Source organism: Tauraco erythrolophus, chromosome 1 (genome assembly GCF_009769465.1).
Source record: "Tauraco erythrolophus isolate bTauEry1 chromosome 1, bTauEry1.pri, whole genome shotgun sequence".
NCBI lineage: Eukaryota > Metazoa > Chordata > Aves > Musophagiformes > Musophagidae > Tauraco > Tauraco erythrolophus.
Window position 1 is genome coordinate 114,320,833 of NC_141465.1, and position 18,085 is coordinate 114,338,917.

Here is an 18,085-nt window from a genome sequence, read left to right on the forward strand (position 1 = left end):
GCCGAGCCGCCCCGAGCCGCCCCCGACCGCCGCGCGCCCCGGCGCGCCCCGCCCCGCCGCGACCGGGCGGCGGCAGCAGCAGCAACAGGAGGAAGAGGAGGAGGAGGAGGAGGAGGCCCCCGAGCCGCCCGCGGACCATCCAGGGGCGGGTGGGCGGCGGGGCTGCTTCCTCCCCTCCCGAGCCCCGTCCTCCGGCTGCTCCCTCCTCTCCTCTCTCCCCGCCCCGCCAGCTAGCGGCACAAGAGCCGGTCTCCCGGGCGGAATACGGCGACCGCGCCTGGCCGCACTGCCGCAAAGAAGCGTCGCAAACCGCGGGCACCTCCCCGGCCCCGGGCGCGGCGGGCAGCGCACCACGTGGAAGGCGGCGGGCTGCGACCTCCGCCAGGGCCCCACCCCCGCCCCTCCCGGCATGCCCTGCGGCTGCTGATGCACGCTGGGAGATGTAGTACAGACAAGAGAGAGGCGCGGGGGGCGCAGCGCGCCGCGATGCATGCCGAGAGTTGTAGTCTTTCCCGCGCGAGGCACGCTGGGAAATGTAGTCTTCAGCCGGCAAGATGGCGCGCTGCCTGCTGGAAGCTGCAGTCCCTGGGCAGTGCTGGGCCGGGCCGGGCCGGGCAGGGCGGAGAGCGAGGGAGGCCGGGCACAGCCCCGGCCAGTGCCTGAGGCCGCTATCGAGCCCGGCGGAGGCCATCTGTGTGGTTATTCCCAGGACAGTGGCTCTTTCCGCAGGCTCCCTCCACCCGCAGGCTGCCCGGCGTCCGTCTGCCCCCTGGGCTGGGCAGCTGGAGCGGGGGCACAGGGCCCCTGCGTCACCACAAGCACTTGTCATCGTTACAGTGTGTGTGGTTACCGTGCGTACTGGGGCCTCCGCTGGCTCCAGACTGGCGAGGGCACACACGGCTGTTCCCTGCCCGCTCTACCTGCCAGGCGGCCTGTTAGCGTTGTTGTAATTAAGACAATTCCATGATTTTGGCTGCAGGTGCAGGCAGATACTACAGTGCTGACAAGCCGCCTCTGCAGGGCTGCAGAGACAAATCAGGATCACTGCGCCTGGTATTAAATGCAGAAGTACCATGGTTAGCAAGGCCCTCGCACGTGACCAGTAACCCGGCACTCTCCAATTCCTCTGCTTGGCTGGCAGAGCTGTTGTTACCAACCCAACACGAAGCCAGCTGGTCATTTTATAGAATAGAGAGCTTGCAACAAAAGCTACAGCAATATTTCTCATTACAGCCCAGTTTTTGGCATTTTTAGTAATCCTGCACATACGCTTCACATTTCATCTCAAGAACACCACATAAGTGGGCACTCAAATCCCCAACTTAGAGACAAAATATCATACAATGTGGGGGCTTCTGAAAGAAGAAACGACGTTTTATGGAACATTCTGAAATTGCCGCCATTTTCATTTACAAATCTCCAGTTCCATTGATTCCTGAAAATTTGGGATAGGAGTGTGCCAGCCTCCTGAGCTGGCATCACTCAAGCAGACTGATGTCGGATGCCCACAGTTTGACCTTGCTATGGTATGTTGTTCTGTAATTGTTAGAGACATTAGATAAAGCAATTAGGCAGGTGTCGGGAAAAATACATGCAATTGGTAGAAGCAGTAAAACTGAATTTTATTTGCTCAGCAAACCAGCTAAATTATTCAAGAATACTGCCCGGCGACTCATTATGCCAATCAACCCGAAACAGCTCAGGGCAGCCTAGCAGCCTGTAAAGATCAGTCTGGAAGGTGCCATCCACCTCATAAAATTCACTCACCTCAGCCCAGAGCCCAGAGCAGCGCAACTCTGCCTTTGGGGACACCTGGCTTTGGAGACTTCCAGGGACACAAGGGACCAAGTTGCATGGCCAAACCCATGACATTCAGCACCTGCTGCCTGCTGACGTCCCTCAGTCCTGCCCGCAAGGAGCAGGGAAGTAGAAGTAACGACTCTTCTGTAACTTTGTACTCTTATTTGCATATTAATCACTCTTTCATGGAGGCACTAAATACCCAAACTTCTTCACACAGATCCCAATTATTGCATGGTAATTAATGGGTGAGTTTAGTCTGTCCTGACCTAAAGAAAGAAAAGACAGCATGGAGGAAAGCAAGAATACGGAATCCAGACTCATTTTCTGAGGACGTGTGTTATGCTTTACATGTTTACATAAACCACTTGGAAAGAATTCCATGCCTTGACAAATAAACTCTAAGAAGTCAAAACCATGATAGAAATAACTTTTCTCTTTCCGATTTTGGTCTTTTTGTAAGAATGTTTACAAGTCTGCTTTTCTGCAAGTGTTTCTTTCATTAGTTTTTCATAATATTTGGATTATAAGCCTCCCAGATTGAGTGTAGCTGTAAATTTGCTGTTTCTTCACTCTGTTTTCACTTCAGTTACTTGTACTGTGGGCAACGTTCAATTTTACCAATTCAGATGGATGGTCCCCAGGTCAAAGAGATTTGACACAGAAAGCACTCCGTGATTCTTTTAATGATGAGAAATAAATATCGACATTTCAAGGTCAACTTTTAATTCTGTTTCATGGGAAGTTGCATACTTTCTGTGCTTTATTTTAAAAACCTCTCACAGTACAATATAATTTCAGGAAAAAGTTTAATTTTGGGGTCCATTCTTAAAAAGAAAGACATGACCAGGCCATGATCTGCAATTCTTGACTCTCAGGTCCCCACAGTGGCCTTTTTAATTGATGAGATTGTTTTGTATTCCCTCCTTTCAGGCTTTCAGAAATCAATTTAAAAATATATGCTTAACACGTCCTGCTGAATTGGGCTCTTTGGAGCTTTCCTCATTCTATTTTTTCCTCCAACATTCATGGCTTGCTTTATAATAGTCTTCTGTTCCAAGTTTGTGTTTTTTCTGATGTTTCCTATACACACACACACACATTTTTGATGTTTTTTGTTTGAAATCACCACAACTGTTGAGAAAATCCAAGTTCTCCATGGGAAAGTGACTGTTACCGTGTTCGGACTGATGATGTGCAGAGGGTTGGAGACCGTTATCAAAGCGAGCCGCGTCCTGAGAGGAAAGCAGTCAAGGAAGGTTCACGTCATTAAGCTTCTCCGAATGTAGGGAATCGTACTTCAGGTGAAAGTCCTGGCTTCTCTGGGAACCAGCTGGCTTGTGGCAATAAGCAGACGCTGCCTGTCGAGGTACGGCACCAGAGAAGGCACGTTCTGTACCTGAGCTGGAGCAGCAGTACCGACAGCAAAGCTGGTTTAGTCGCGTGCATGTTTGGATACCAACGGCCACAGCGTCGGTGCTAGAATCAGAGTTTGTGAAGCAAAGATTACAGCTGGTGAATGTACAGCGAGCTGCTTGCTCTGTGTTTTCCAGTCTTCATAAACAGAGAAAAAACACAGAAAAGCCTATCTTTAGTGGTTTGGCTTTTTCATCTTTATATTTTGTAAGTACAACGCTCAGTTGTCCCCATGACATCGGAATGTCCACTTGCTCCATTTACTGATTTGCCAAATTGGAACATACTTTTGTTTTTCAGAGAATTTTTCATTTAAGAGGAGCTACCTGCTAAAAGCTGTCCATGTGCCCAAAGGGACATTCTTCAGCAGTGTGACTAAGGTGTTCCCAGCTTGACATTGAGTGAAAAAGGGCCAGTTCCGCTAAGTGCAATAGATCTTCCACTTCTGCTTAGAGCAGGGAAAGCTGAAGGCACGACAATACTTTGAGGATTGTTTCCTTCCTGTGTGTAAAGAAAAACAAACTATCATCCTTGCACAGTTCAAGTGTTTTCCAGAAACCTTGCAGTTTTTAAGGTGCAGGCGGGTGAGTGAGCTGAATACCGGCAGCATTTAAGAATGCAGTTTACTTAAAGCAGGTAAGTTCTGGTTCTATAGATGGTTTTGTATGTAAAGCGATGTGGTTTGTTGTTTTGCACTTAACTGGACTTGACTATAAAGTCGATCAATTACTGTAAGGTCGATCGGACTAATGACGTGCTTCATCTAATGAGGTGTCCTAGTCTGGCCGGAGCGGAAGGTATTAACAAACATAAATCAGTTATTTGGATTCAGGTTCTGTATGGGAGAGAGCCGTGCTTGCGCTCAGTGAAACACCTGTTTGCCGAGCTCGGGAACACCTACAGTGACGAGGAGCCTCATTGTTTTGTGCTCCCAAAGAAGCGTTATTGGAAAGAGCTCTACCTGAGGGGAAATAAACCCTGACAGTGGATATTATTGTTTTATACTATTTCAGTAAACAGAATCATAGAAATATTCAGGTTGGAAGGGAGCTCTGGAAGTTATTTAGTCTAATATCCTGCTCGAAGCAGGGTTACTATTAAATTCAGGTTGCTTGAGACATTGTCCACTCGAGTCTTGAAAAACTCTGTGGAGGGAGATTCCACAGCCTCTCTGGACCCGACTGTCCTCAAAGTGAAATTTGTTGTCCTTCTATCCATTCTGAACCTCCCTTCTTTCAAATTTATGATCACTGTCTCTCCTCCCGCTGTGCACTTTGGTAGAAATCCGGGCTCTGTCCTCTCAGTGACCTCCTTGTCAGCAGTGGCCGGCTGCCCCTTCTCCCAGCCGAAGCAGCCCTGGTGCCCACAGCCTCTCTCACATGGCAAGTGCTCCAGCCCACGACCATCTCGGAGCTCTCTGCTGAACTCATTCCAGTTCATCAACAATTTTGCACATCAGTATTGTTCAACTGGAGACTCCCAAACTGGGCATCATTTTCCACATGCAGGCAAACGGGGCACATAAAGGGAAACAATCACTTCCCGGTAATGCATTCTCTGTGTTCCTCTTGATACAGCCCAGGACACCAATGTTACAAATTTTGTATTACCGCAAAACTTTGTAATTGCTTGAGGTCTGCTGCCCTCCATAGGCTATTTTTATTATAGTTCTAAAGATAGTATGTTATCGTGGAAAGCATTGCTACAATGCAATAGTAATATTCCAGGAAAGATCTACTGTTGTTATTTTGTGTTAACAACACGGCATAAAATAATCAAAGGCTGTACTTAGTTACAGTGTACTGCTGTGAATTATCAGTATGAACAGGACATGAATGCAAAACTCTGCGTTGGAGGACAGGTCAGTGGAAAAAAAAACCCTAACTCAGTATAAGCTTTGAGTAAGGAAATACGGGTTTATGTATCTATCTAAAACATGTTACTGCCTTCTTCTGGGTGAGCAGCCCGTATGCGGGCTTGATACTAGAGAATTTGTTGCGTTTGACTGTGGAATAATGATTACTAAAAACAGATGATAAGAGGAAAAGATTTCAAAAATAGAACAAAAAATAATTGTGGGAAGAAACTGACTTTTGAAGGGATCCAGGCACTACTTTGTATAATCTGACTTTTATTAAGGAAGTAAAATTGATCTTCAGGAAGGACATATTTTAATCACCCCTGGCAAAGGAGATCATAATACAACTGCTAATTATTCATAGTGTGGTGAGGAACACGAGTAACACCGAGAGCTGTTTTTTGAATACAGTGAGCTGGAAGGAGTAGCCCCTAGCACGGCCTCACTGCTGTGCATGGGCCTCATGAAAACCACGTACTGACACAAAGGAGCTTGAACTAACAAGGAACGTAAATGTTAACACTTGTGTAAGCTCTTTTTCTCAGCCAGAACCAAAAAATCCTGGTGTGCGTAGTTGAAGCGGGGAGTGGAGGTATCCTCCTGGACACCGGTCGGAGCTTTTCCTATCACCTCACTCATTAGTGAGTGTTTGCCTTTGCATCGAGATCGCTTGCACAAAAAATACCCAAACTTTGTTTATTACTGCAAGCGAGCTCCAATAGAAGTGTAAGCAGTTTGGATATTCTAGGGAGGAGGTGCTTTTGTTTAGTTAAAGCATCCTTCTTGCAAAATCCTCCCACTTTGCTGATTCAAATAGTTTATGTAAGATGTGAAACGCGCTCCTCTGCCACAGCCTGCCAGCTTCTGCCATGTGTTTAAACGATCTGCAGGAGCAACTCAGAAAAGAAAGTTTGTGGATACTATCAGCGTATCAACAATTAGCATACATAACATTTGTAAAAGGGTTCGCATCTCGTGTGAGAAAACTCCTAAGGCTCTGCAAGTTGAAATGACCAAAATCTGAGCTTGAAACAACAGTTTCTGTGACAGGGCTGCACAACTGATCGTTTATTTCAGAAAACAGAGGTGGTGAAGGGAGGTTACTGCAGAAGGAAAGGTAAATGGAAAGGAAGGAGACGTAAAGTCAAAGAAAATGGGAGAAGCATCTCGTCTAAAAATGCAGACCTAAGAAAGAGAGAGCAAGGGAAAAAAGTTACTGTCATCTTATTCCTTACGTAACTTATTATAAAGTGCCAAATGAGTAACTGAAGCTGCAGTCTTATCCTGATTCAGTAAAATATAGTAATGGTCATTGGTATTATGAGGTTAAGGACATTGAGGTTGTTCTCCAGGTGAGAAGCGACGTCTTGCGAAATGTGCTTCGTGCGGGTTCATCTACCTTCGCAGTTGCGGCTCTCACCCAGCGGGGCGGGATAACCGCGCGTTACTTCTGACTAACGACCAACGGTTTGCTGACGAAACGCGGTTCCCGACTTGCTTTACGTGTTTAAAGGAAAGACAGACTGCGGAGAAGGGCAAGTTAAGCGAAACAAAAAAATCCAAAGCTTTAGTGAGAACACACAAAGGGATAGCCCACGTGGCGCCTAGGAAGGATTTCGCGGGCTGCCCCGAGACGGCGGCAGGATCAGCCGCAGGAGCGGCTGGAGACGATTTTCCTGCAGGTGTTTGCGCTCGTTTAACCCACAGCCGCCTCAGAGACCCGGGCCGCGACCCGCGCGTCTCGGCGCAGGGCCGCGGCGGACTCCGGCCTGCTCGGGAGGCCGTTAAGCAAGAGGGCAGCGTGCGCCGCGATGGGGCAGCGGCGCGGCCGCCAGCAGGGCGGTGGCGGGGCCGGGGAGCGGTGGCGGGGCCGGAGGGAGCCGGCGGGCGGTGGCGGGGCCGGGGAGCGCCGGGCAGCCGCCTCAGCGCGGAGCGACGGGTGTCTCCGCCCGCGCCCGCGCACAGCCACGAGCCGGCACGCGCCGCAGCCGCGCGCATGTGCGGGAGGGGCGGTGCTTGTGGTGAGGGCGGCTCCCGCGCGCTCGGAACCGGCGCTGGCGGCTGCCGGCAGCCGCCCGGACCGTAATCGGGGTTGGAGCACGCCGGCCGCACGCCCGGGGGTCGGTTTCGTTCCGGGGTAGGAGGTGGCGGCTCCTGCTGCCGGGAAGGAAGGGGAGCGCGGAGCGGGGCTGAGCCGCGCCGCGCCGCCGGGTCAGGGACGGGCTCTCGGGGCTCCCCGGCTGTGCTCTCGGCAGACTCCTTCGGGGCAGGCGGCGGCATGGACGCCTCCCCGGTTTGTCGCAGCGGGTAATGCCGCTCCCCGGCGGGCAGGGGAGACGGGGGTGCGGCCAGCGCTGGAGGGAGCCCATCCGACCGGCTGCGGTTAGTGACGGGGTTCGACCGCGGAGTCTGGGGAGGAGAGAAGCGGGAGGACATGGGCTGCCCTGCCCTGTTGTGATTGGTCGGTGGCCGCGAGCTGGCCAGGTGATTGGCCGGGAGCCGTGTCAGTCAGTCCCTCCATCCTCCCCTCCCCCAGGCGTCTGCCGACAGGCGCTGTCTGGGGCGGCGGGGGCGGCCGGGCCGGTGGGTTCCCAGCTCCCGCCGGGCCGCCGCGGGGTTTCCTGCCCCGGGGGCGCGGAGCCCGGCTCCTGGCCCTCCGTGAGGAAGGGCTGGAGAGCGTGACCCCTTCGTGGGGCTGCGATCTGCAGGCCCTGCTGCCGGCCTGGGGGCTGGGGGGGATGCGGGTGGCCCAGGGCGTGGACTTTGGATCGCTTAGGGTGTCCTGTTCCTTAATTACTTTGTGATTCTTCCTTTGTCTCTCTTTCCTTTCCCCTCCTCTCTTTTCCCAGGCTCCACAGAGCTTCCCTGGGTTTTCTGGGTTTGTGAGGATTTTTTCCTTTTTTTTTTTTTTTTTTTTTTTTAAATTGGGTGAGATCATCTCGCCTGGAGGCTGCAGTGTGACAGAAATGCTAAATAGCTCTCTCACTCGGGGAGGCTTCCTCATCTAGACTCCATGGTCGTCTTGCTTGCCATCAGGTGGTAGTCTTTCAGAAAATGAATTCCTAATTGAATTGAGGGTAGTAATTCATGGAAAGAGGCCAAAACCCGTAAAGCATAAAGCATATGTCGCTTAGATAAAAATGGACGTAATCTTCAAGAATAGGCCAGAGTAACTATGAATCAAGAACTAAGGAAGTTAGTCTTAGGTTGAAAATTCTAGAAAATGTAGATAAACTGTTGGCATGTGGCACCTGTTTCTTTGCAAAAAGAGCAATCCTGAGTCATAACTGGATTTCGATTTCAGTTTTTTTACGTCTTAGTAGTTAATACCCTTCAACTTTTCAGTGCTCTGAAATATTTTACGTGCTGAAGTATTTCGTTTTGATGCAGTTAATACCCTTCAACTTCCACTACTCTGAAACATTTCAGGTGCCAAAGTACTTGGTTGTGATGGCGTTTGATAAATATGGATAGTAGTTGTCATCCGTGCCGTTATGTCAAACAGATGGGACAACCGAACACTTCACACTTCTTACTGTTTCTAAGTGAGTCATTTAAAGAGTGTGACTAATCATCCTACCATACAGTTGTCAACAAAACAGCAATTTTTTTCCGCCACCCACAAAATGTGAAGAAGAGATTTCCAGACTTTCTGTGGACAAGAAAAAGGACCTCTCTTTTGAACAGCAGTTTAAATTTAGGTTGAGGGGGACTACACGTGATGGACTTTTCATCTTAAGAATTTATATGTCATTTTTTTCTGTGCAGCAGTATGGTGATATATCTAGAAAGTCAGTTAACTTACTATGCTTATTGTCGGGCAAACAGTAACACGTTAGTTGTTTTAAGGCTATGAATTTTATCTGTCCTCTTTCCCATTCCTGCTTTACCTATGTCAAGTCGTAAGTCATCTGAGACAGAGGCACTTTAATTTTCAGTGCAGTATGGATTGGACATTTTCATGACAATAGTCAAGTGATGAGTGTCATCAGGGTAATAATAGTGGTAACTGTGTTGTTGGAGGAGTGGATGGGGATTGCATTTGTTTTGAGGAAAACAGGGTAGTAAGACAAAGAGCTGGTTGAGAAATTTGTGTTTAGATGTGTAATATGAGAAATGACCTGATTTGAACACAGCTCTTGTGGGAAATGAGATTCAGTGATTACCTACGGCTTGTGAGGCTGAGCCAAGAGGACAATAGTAAATTTAAAACGCCCACAAATACTGTGGGAATAGAAAATGTCTTGAAGGGAAAACATTCAGATTTTATTTCTTTTCAGTTAAGTGAGTTAAAAGAGCTGTGAGGGAAGTGTTAAATACATTGAAATGTGATACTGGACACAGGAGGCAGATGAGTGAGAGTATTGGAAAGAGCAGTTCAGAAGTGCAGTTACCTGTGGAAGGGAAGAAGTAGCATATGGGGTGGAAAATGAGGAGACCAAGGATGCATCAGAATGGATCCCACAAAGAACATAAGAAAGGTATATTAAATGTATGCCAGCTTCTGCTGTTGGCAAATACATTTTCTGATTCTTTGTGTCTTTTGGCAGCATTGATAAAGATTTGCTCTTTATTGAATCTACGTCGAATAGTTGGTTTGGTCTGTTTGTTGTCTCATCACCTTTCCTGTGAAGACTAGTTACTTACTGGGAGTGTGCAGAGAATGCTGTTCTGTGTTTTCCTCATAATTAATACTTGATGTGACTTTGATATGTCAGTGAACTGACAAAAAGAAAAAAAGTAGTTTTATTGTTTACTCAGTAATTTTCTTTTCACATGTAAGCAGAATGGTGCCATATGGTTGTTTTTTTTGGCCTGATGATCTCCACTAGAGAAGTGAGCTCTTCTGTCAGGTGTCTGCCTCAGCAGATATTCCGGGTGGCTTTTGCTAAACGGGAAGCCCCATTGAAAGGATGACACTTTGCTTTCTTTTCTTTCAAATGGAATGTTGAAGAACAGGTTTTCTTTAGGAAATAGAAAAGTTGGTGAGTGGTCTGAGAGCTGTTTGGCCAAGGAGCGAGTCCTAACAAGAGAGAGCTGGTAATGGCACAGAAATCAATGGAGGTGATGCCTCTTTCTGATGCTGGAAAGTTATTCATGCTTTCTCATAGTGTGGTTCCACTGCTTAAGTATTTGGAAAGTGTTGAAGAACCGTGGGTCAAGTATAGCCCTTTCTCTTATACACCAGTTTCCTGGAGATGGGTATCCTTTTCTTAGCTAATCCTTCGATTAGAGATCACAAGGAAAATATACCAGTAATGTCAGAATGTCAAAAGAGTCATTTCTGTCAAAAATGTATCAGTGGGTTTTGTGCCATGTGAGGGGTAGTACTGACTGAGATACTAAAGTAGTCTTACCTGCTTATCAGTAAATGCTTCAAGATAGTCTTCTCTAAAGCAGTAGCTGTGGTTGTCAGAAGTCTACTCGGGGTAATTACAGTCCCTTAATTGGAAAACAATGTTTTCAGTGATATTTTGGCTTTTAGAATGCTCCACGCTGCTGTTGCATTTTACTTGGGAGAAGGGAAATAGACTTTGTGCTATTCCTTTGAATTTCTAGAATACCTTGATTTAGCTAAAAAAAAAAAAAAAAAAAAAAAATTGTCATTGCTCTTTTATTTTAAAGTTGATGTACCAACCGTATGTCCTTTCTGTGAGCAATAGGTACTTCTAGTTATTTTTGAGCAATGTAGAAGCAAAATACTTGCATGATAAGCTACAGTGTTGACTTGGCTAATAACATGGAGTTTGGTTCATCTTAATCATCTTTAGCTATTAATAAACTAATTTCATTGGAAGTGCTGGGAACTTTTTGCTGTAAATTAGGTAAATTCTTGATGTAATTACTGTGCAGTCTAACCTTCTGGTTTTGTTCAGAACAGCCTGGCATTATCATTATGGATCGCTCTCGGCACCGTGCAGGGAATGGCAATGAGCAGGCATCTTCACGAGGACATAGTCATGGTGAAGATGAGAGACAACGGCAGCTGGAGCGCCTTAGCAGGGAGGAGGCCTATTACCAGTTCATTAATGAACTCAATGAAGAAGACTACAGGTTAATGAGAGACCGCAACCTGCTTGGCACTCCTGGTAAGATGTGAACACCTTCCATAGAAAAGATGTAACGTGAAGTAACGCTGCAGCTGTCAGGCACCGCCTGTGGTGGTAGGACTCAAGTAGCCTGGAGTGAGGCACTGGAACAGGAACAGGCCCAGAGAAGTTGTAGATGCCCCATCCCTGGAAGTGTTCAAGGCCAGGTTGGATGAGGCTTTGGCCAACCTGGTGTGTAGTGGAGGGTTTCCCTGCCCATGGCAGGGGGGTTGGAACTAGATGATCTTTGAGGTCCCTTCCAACCCTAACCATTCTATGATTCTATTCTATGAGTCTGTGCCTTCGTGGGATGGAAAAAAACCTCCGTTTCCCTTCAAAATTAATGATATTCAGTAAAAATTAACAATTTAAACAGATACTAAAGCTGAACTGAAAACATAACTGCTTCAAATGGAAAATCTCAGTATACAGATAGTATCTAAACCCATATAATTAACACTAAGCTGGATCTGTTGGTATGTGGCAACTGCGGGAGCCTCTGAGTTGTTGCTGGAAGTTGGCATGCTCTTGACACACATTCAGCATCTTTTTTTCTCCTGCCCTAGAACCTGCTTCCTCTGCTATCTGCATACCCGTGTTACAATCTCACCCTAGTGCTGTTTTCTTTTTGGTTTCAGTAATTTTACCTTAATTCTGAAGATATTCCTTCAAGATGGAAAATATTGTTATTTTGCATGGCTACGTTGAGCCAATAACAATGTCTTACTTAACAGCATTATCAAAATGTAAATTGTTTCAGGGGAAATAACAGCAGAAGAGTTGCAGCAGCGCTTGGAGGGGGCTAAGGAGCGTCTGGCATCACAGAGTGATCCGGATAACAGAGAAGGTGAAAGCAGAACTGTTGGAGGTAAACAGCCTTCATTCATAGATGTGTATACACACACATAGTATGTGATGCATAAATACTTTTCTGTACAGATATTTGAGAGAAATGCTGATGGATTTCAGCACTAGCCCTGTCAAGTCTTGTTTTTCTGTTGTGTTTCTGTGGAATGTTTTCGAAGTAAGAGAGATTTCCTAATGATATGAAAACAGACTTGAAATACTTCAGGAAAACTGATTTACATTAGCCACAAATTACTTTCTTCTCTTTTTCTGGTTTCCCTTTGCTAGTAAACTTAATAGCACAAAAATTATTTTAATTCTTCTAATTCTTAAAAGGTTTTATCATGTATTAGGGAAGTTGGAACAGGAAAAAAGTTAATTGGGAAACAGTTAGCCTCTCCACTCTTGTTTTTGTTGTTTCATTTCCATTTGTTTTAATGAGGTGAGTCTTGTATTATGTGCAGTGTCTGTCTTCACTTCCCCAAAAATATTTGCTTTATCATTTGGCCAGTTCCAGTCAGATTTAGGAGAGGAACAGGCACCTTGGACACAAAGATACCAAAGTTCTTGCAGGTTTCATGAAAATAGGGAGATGATGGTGTAGGGAGAGCTTAAACCGATCCCTTCAAGGGAAAACCTTCACTGATCATGACCATTCGCTTTCTTTATACATGTAGTTAGCACTAATTGTATCTGTTCTTGAGCTCATAATTAAAGGAGATTTGGGAATGGATCTGTGGACGTGCTAGTAGGAAAAGAGTATATTTGCACAAAAGGAGCAAATCTGTCAAAACCATGCATCGTTTAGTCCACTGCTTATAGAACACAGTTTTAAAAAATGTTTTCCAAAAGAAGACAAAATCTGTCATACTTTTTCTTGCTTTATCAAAATTAGTTGACTAGGATACCCTCAAATTGGTAGCTTAAGTGAGGGACAGATACTGGACAAGTACAACTAACTTTAGAGTGCCTAAATCCAAACACTGTCAGAAGAAGCTATCTGGGTATATTAATTTCTCAGTGTATCTGCTGGTGAGACAAAAATTCTCGGTTGAACTGATGAGTTTTGCCGATGTTTTTACATACAGCATATTTTCAGCAAAATTACGTTAGCATAGCAAGCTGACTGTCCTGCTGCTGTAACATTTCTGAAGTCAGGGCCCAGGAAGCATGGAGGATTTGAAGTACATCATAGTATGCTGGGCGTGCAGTTGTATGAATGTTTGCAATTCTTTTTCTTTCAGATTCTGATGTTCTCGGGGAAAACTCAAATGGTGACTCTTTGCTTGAATGGCTGAACACATTTCGTCGCACAGGAAATGCCACTCGCAGTGGACAGAGTGGGAACCAAACCTGGAGAGCCGTGAGTCGAACAAATCCAAACAGTGGGGAGTTTCGATTTAGTCTTGAAATCAACATAAATCATGAGCATAACAGTTTTGAAACTGCTGGTGAGGAGTACGTGGGTATAGATAGCAGCAGAATGTATTTAGAAAGAAGACATCAAAGAGCTGTCAGTCCAGTAACCCCACGGACAAGGAGCAGGACCACAAGAGGGGCAAACAGTGAGGCTTCAAGCACTGCAAGGACCAGGTCTGTAAGAAGTTCCGTGGCACGAAGCTCTGAGGCAGCCTCTCATCCAGTCTCAGGAAGGCTCAGGAGTAGAACGAGAGAGTTGACAAGCCTTTCTCAAACAAATACTACACATAATCGTTCTGCAGCTACTGGAGAACAAAGAGAAATGCCAGAAAGAGGTACCTCCGCAGGAGTCACAAGAGGTAGAGCTAGAACTAATGTTCGGAGGAGTACAAACCAAAGACTGGAAATTCTGCGGCTGAGGTCGACTTTAAGTAGTCGAAGCCGCTCTCCACTGCAAAGGCAGGGTGAAACTGCTCGTTCCGAGGAACGTGGGCAAAGGCAGGATAGAAACGCACAGCAAGTCAACAGGAGTAGAAGACAAACAGCTCAGCCTTCTCCACGGCCTGCCGAAGAACGAGCAAGAGGTAACACTCAAACTCCTCAGCTTTCCAATGTAGCCCCATCCTTGGGAATAACTTTGGAAGAGGAATCTAGTAGGCCAGTAGCTGCTGTTAGGAGGCATCCAACAATTACATTAGATCTTCAGGTGAGAAGAATTCGTCCTGGAGAAAACAGAGATCGGGACAGTATTGCCAGTAGAACTCGTTCTAGAGTCGGAATGGCAGAAAACACCGTTACCTTTGAAAGTGACAGTGGGGGATTTCGGCGTACGATATCACGATCAGAACGCGCGGGTATTCGAACCTACGTTAGCACTATACGGATACCTCTCCGTCGGATTTCAGAAACTGGGCTTGGTGAGCCTTCATCAGTGGCTCTTCGATCAATCCTTAGACAAATCATGACAGGCTTTGGAGAACTGAGTTCTTTAATGGAAACTGAATCTAGCTCAGAAGTGCGCAGAGGTGGTCAGCACTTACTGGGTGTGCAGTCAGAGCAGAGTAACTCAAGTTCAGCAAACAATAACAGTGATCCAAGCGAGGTTTCGTCTAGAAACGGGCATGCAGTAGAAGACAGCAGGGAAGCAAACGGACAGAGTGATGACATTCGACGCTACGGTCGCCATAATGAAAACCAAGATTACAGGCAGTCTCAAGATGCTAACAACCTTGTGGAAAATGGAACACTGCCCATACTTCGACTTGCCCACTTCTTCCTGCTGAATGAAGAAGAGGATGACGATCGTTTAAGAGGTTTAACCAAAGAGCAGATCGACAATCTTTCTACCCGGAACTATGGGGATATTCAGACTGAAAATGAAATAAGTAAAACATGTAGTGTTTGCATTAATGAATACGTAACAGGGAATAAGCTAAGGCAGTTACCTTGTATGCATGAGTTTCACATTCATTGTATTGATCGCTGGCTTTCTGAAAACTCCACTTGCCCAATTTGTCGGCAGCCTGTATTGGGATCTAATGCTGCAGACAATGGCTAGAATTATTTGTACCGCTCAGTCCTCTAGGATTTCCTTCTGCTCTATTTATGGTGAGCCAGATGGAATGAACTGAGTTACACAGGGGTCCATTTGTGGGGGGAGTTTTGTTAAAATTTCTTTAAAAATAATAGGAAACTTGTTTAAATCTCGCAATGTAAATAGTATTTTTCCTCCAAGTGCAGATCTAGAAGTACACGTAGAACCAAATGATATCAGTAAAGTTTATATTTTTTTAGGTAATTTTGTTATGCTAAGCACTTTTGTAAATACAGAAATGCAATAGTTAATCAGTCCTGCTTAATGTATGTTTTTTTAACAGTGTAATGGACTCACTTTATTTAGATTACAAATTGTTTCACACAGACCCAGCACTGTGTTGAAAAATTAGTGTCTAAATAGCCATTCATTAGCTTTTTGTTCTAAGAACAATTTCTTTTATGGAGTCTCTTGCTGGACATGTTTGCTAAAGATATTTAAGTTACTTGAAGTGCTCATTTTAATAAACAGTATATTTTTTTAACATTGAAATATCCTTTCCAAAAACTTGCCAATTTGGTTCTATTTAAAAAATTTTATGGTAATTTTTGCATGTGGTTTTACACAGTGCATAACTCTGAGTTCATATTCAAAAGTGAATGGGTTAGTGAAATCATAAAATGTACATAATTAAATGCTGTCTTTGACAATCGCTGTCCTTTCAATGCAGGCAGCAATCAAATCAATAATTATTCCAAGAGGACGTGTCTTACTGAACATGATATTTGCTCAAAGAATAAATGAGCACTGAGGAAGCCTTTTTACTCTTCCAGATTACTCAGTTGTTATTCATGGGTTTTTAACTGCCTTAGTTTAAAGAGGGAAATACTTCCCTGACCATTATATTGTCTACAATATGCATGATTTGCGCATCCTACTCGGAAAAACAAAACAAAGGCTTGAAGTGGTTTTGTACAGAAACTTAAGGTACACATATAATATTAGTCCTCTTAAAACATATCTGAGGACCAAATGGCAAAGACACTAAAAAGGACAAAATAAGCTTCCCTTAAAGTCCCCAGATTCCTGTATAATTAGATATTAAACTTTATACCAATAACTTATAAAGAAATAAAGTTGCAGACTAAATAATCGAGGCTTTGTGTGAATTACTGTTGAGCCCTATCCTGTAGATTGGTGAGAAGATTTACCATTCCTGATGTTGAGTCTCCGTTTTCACTTTTTCCTTTCCTTGGTTTTCCCCAGCTGTGTACTTTGTTTCCACAATGTGTGTGTTAGCTGTTACGGCAGATGGAAATGCAAGGCAAAGCACTCTTGGGGCTTCTGGAAGTGAGCTGAGCATTACAAAGCTCATCTTCTGAGCAATGTGCATCTCAGTCCTCAGAGAAACACGGAGTTGTGCGATACTCATAGGTGTGTGTATTCTGAGCGGTAGGAAAAATACTCAAAGTGAGTAAGTCCTGCTGACTTTCTCTGCCTACAGACAGCCTTGACAAACACGCTTCTGTGCCAGGTACTTCATCTGCTCAATGACATCCTTGAAAGGAAACCATAAAATCCTGTGGTAAGCTATTGGATGTCTGCTTCAGTTTTGCAAGTGAAAAAACTTGTGTCAGAAGTTCCTCAGAAGTGCTGCTTTTTATTCCAGAAGTAGTTCTACAAAATTCTCCTACGAGATTTAGACGAGTTTAAGGATACGATTAGGATTTCTTCTGCTTTGATTTGGACTGCTAATTATCGCAAACACTGTTAACAGACACCTTTCTTGAGCATCTCTGCCATATTAAAAAGTGAGGAGATTTAAACATGGTTATAAGAACTACCTAATTTTTTGGATTATTTTTTCCTGTTACTTCTGTTAGCTTCTGATGTTGACAGTATCTAAATACAGACATAGGTGCCTTCTGCTACTTCCTTGTCTCCTTGTGGTTTTCCTTCATGTTTGAAAGCTTCCTGACTCGAGTTCCACATTTGTACAAACCTGTCTTTGGCTCACCGTTGCCTTGCTGGTCAGTTCATTTGGGTTTGTGTTGTTTTGTGGTTTTTTTTTTTTAAATAACTAAGGAGTCCTAATTAATTTCTTTTTATATAGAAGCTATTCTTTTGTAACTATTCTTGTTGCTCTCCTGAAATGGGAGAACTGGTGCTTATGCCGAATTCAAGATGTGGATGCACTAAGCGTTATATGGTGATATAACAACTGCTTTTTTCCTCTCTGTGATCTTTCAAATAATTCCTAATATTCTGGGGTTGCTTTTGATTGCTGGTCAACACTGAGCTGGTATCTTAACAATTTTTAGAAAAAGATTCTGTAGTCGCTTTTCTGAATGTTGATTGCTAATTTATTGCATGCTTGTGTTTGTGTACTATTGTGTGCATTTTTTTTCTCTTGCGTTATTTTGTATGTTGTGCAAGTCAAACTTTCTCTGCCCTTTTATCATCCTGGCACCCTGCCTCCTGTGATTTATCTTTGCTTCTAATACCCCAGTAATTCTGTATCATTTGCAGATTTTATCACTTGTTATTTATTTCTTTTTCTGATTATTTATAAGTATGTCACATAGCACAGGTGTTTCACTAGCAATGCCTTCTAAATCAAAGTTTAATCATTTATTTCTTGCTATTTCATCAGTAAATTTGTGAGAATTTTTTTAAATAAAAGGGGACTAGAGGTAAATATGAAGAATTTCAGAAAATAAATACAGTAATTTTATTTAAGCTGATATTTGTTGATGAGAACTTGAAATCCAAGTAAAGCACTGACAAAATTAAGTTTGCCTGTTAATTTTTAACCAGATGATCTTTGAGGTCCCTTCCAACCCTAACCATTCTATGATTCTATGATCATCTAGTTCCAACCCCCTGCCATGGGCAGGGAAACCCTCCACTACACCAGGCTGTCCAAAGCCTCATCCAACCTGGCCTTGAACGCTTCCAGGGATGGGGCATCTACAACATTTAGTTGTCTTTCAGCTCCCAGTTACAAGTTTGCTCCCAGTTACAAGTTTTCCCTTCCTGAAATTCTCAACTTTTTCTAACAGCTCCCATTAAGCACATTTTTCTCCCTTTTCAAAGTAACGTTTCAACTGCTGTGGAACTGTA

General features: G+C 44.6%; 1 protein-coding gene across 3 annotated transcripts; it reads left to right on the plus strand.

The window, feature by feature from the left end:
- The first annotated feature begins 7,841 nt into the window (after positions 1 to 7,841).
- On the plus strand, positions 7,842 to 16,108 carry RNF6 (ring finger protein 6). 3 transcript variants are annotated; one of them, XM_086621300.1, is made up of 4 exons: positions 7,842 to 9,555; positions 10,951 to 11,163; positions 11,924 to 12,031; positions 13,254 to 16,108. In XM_086621300.1, the coding sequence occupies exons 1-4, from the start codon at positions 9,492 to 9,494 to the stop codon at positions 14,984 to 14,986; spliced, it is 2,118 nt and encodes a 705-aa protein (XP_086477426.1). In that variant the 5' UTR covers positions 7,842 to 9,491; the 3' UTR covers positions 14,987 to 16,108. The 3 variants fall into 3 exon arrangements, with proteins under 3 accessions (XP_086477426.1, XP_086477436.1, XP_009991071.1); XM_086621310.1 differs by having other exon boundaries at positions 7,842 to 8,110; XM_009992769.2 differs by lacking the exon at positions 7,842 to 9,555 and having other exon boundaries at positions 10,884 to 11,163.
- Positions 16,109 to 18,085: the final 1,977 nt, after the last annotated feature.

What these genes read in the sequence shown, in the direction of transcription:
- RNF6 (XM_086621300.1), top strand. Translation starts at nt 9,492, where the DNA reads ATGGGGTGGAAAATGAGGAGACCAAGGATGCATCAGAATGGATCCCAC. An exon ending in CCACAAAGAACATAAGAAAG is followed by an intron (nt 9,556 to 10,950) that starts GTATATTAAATG and finishes GGTTTTGTTCAG; the next exon opens with AACAGCCTGGCATTATCATT. An exon ending in TGAAAGCAGAACTGTTGGAG is followed by an intron (nt 12,032 to 13,253) that starts GTAAACAGCCTT and finishes TTTTTCTTTCAG; the next exon opens with ATTCTGATGTTCTCGGGGAA.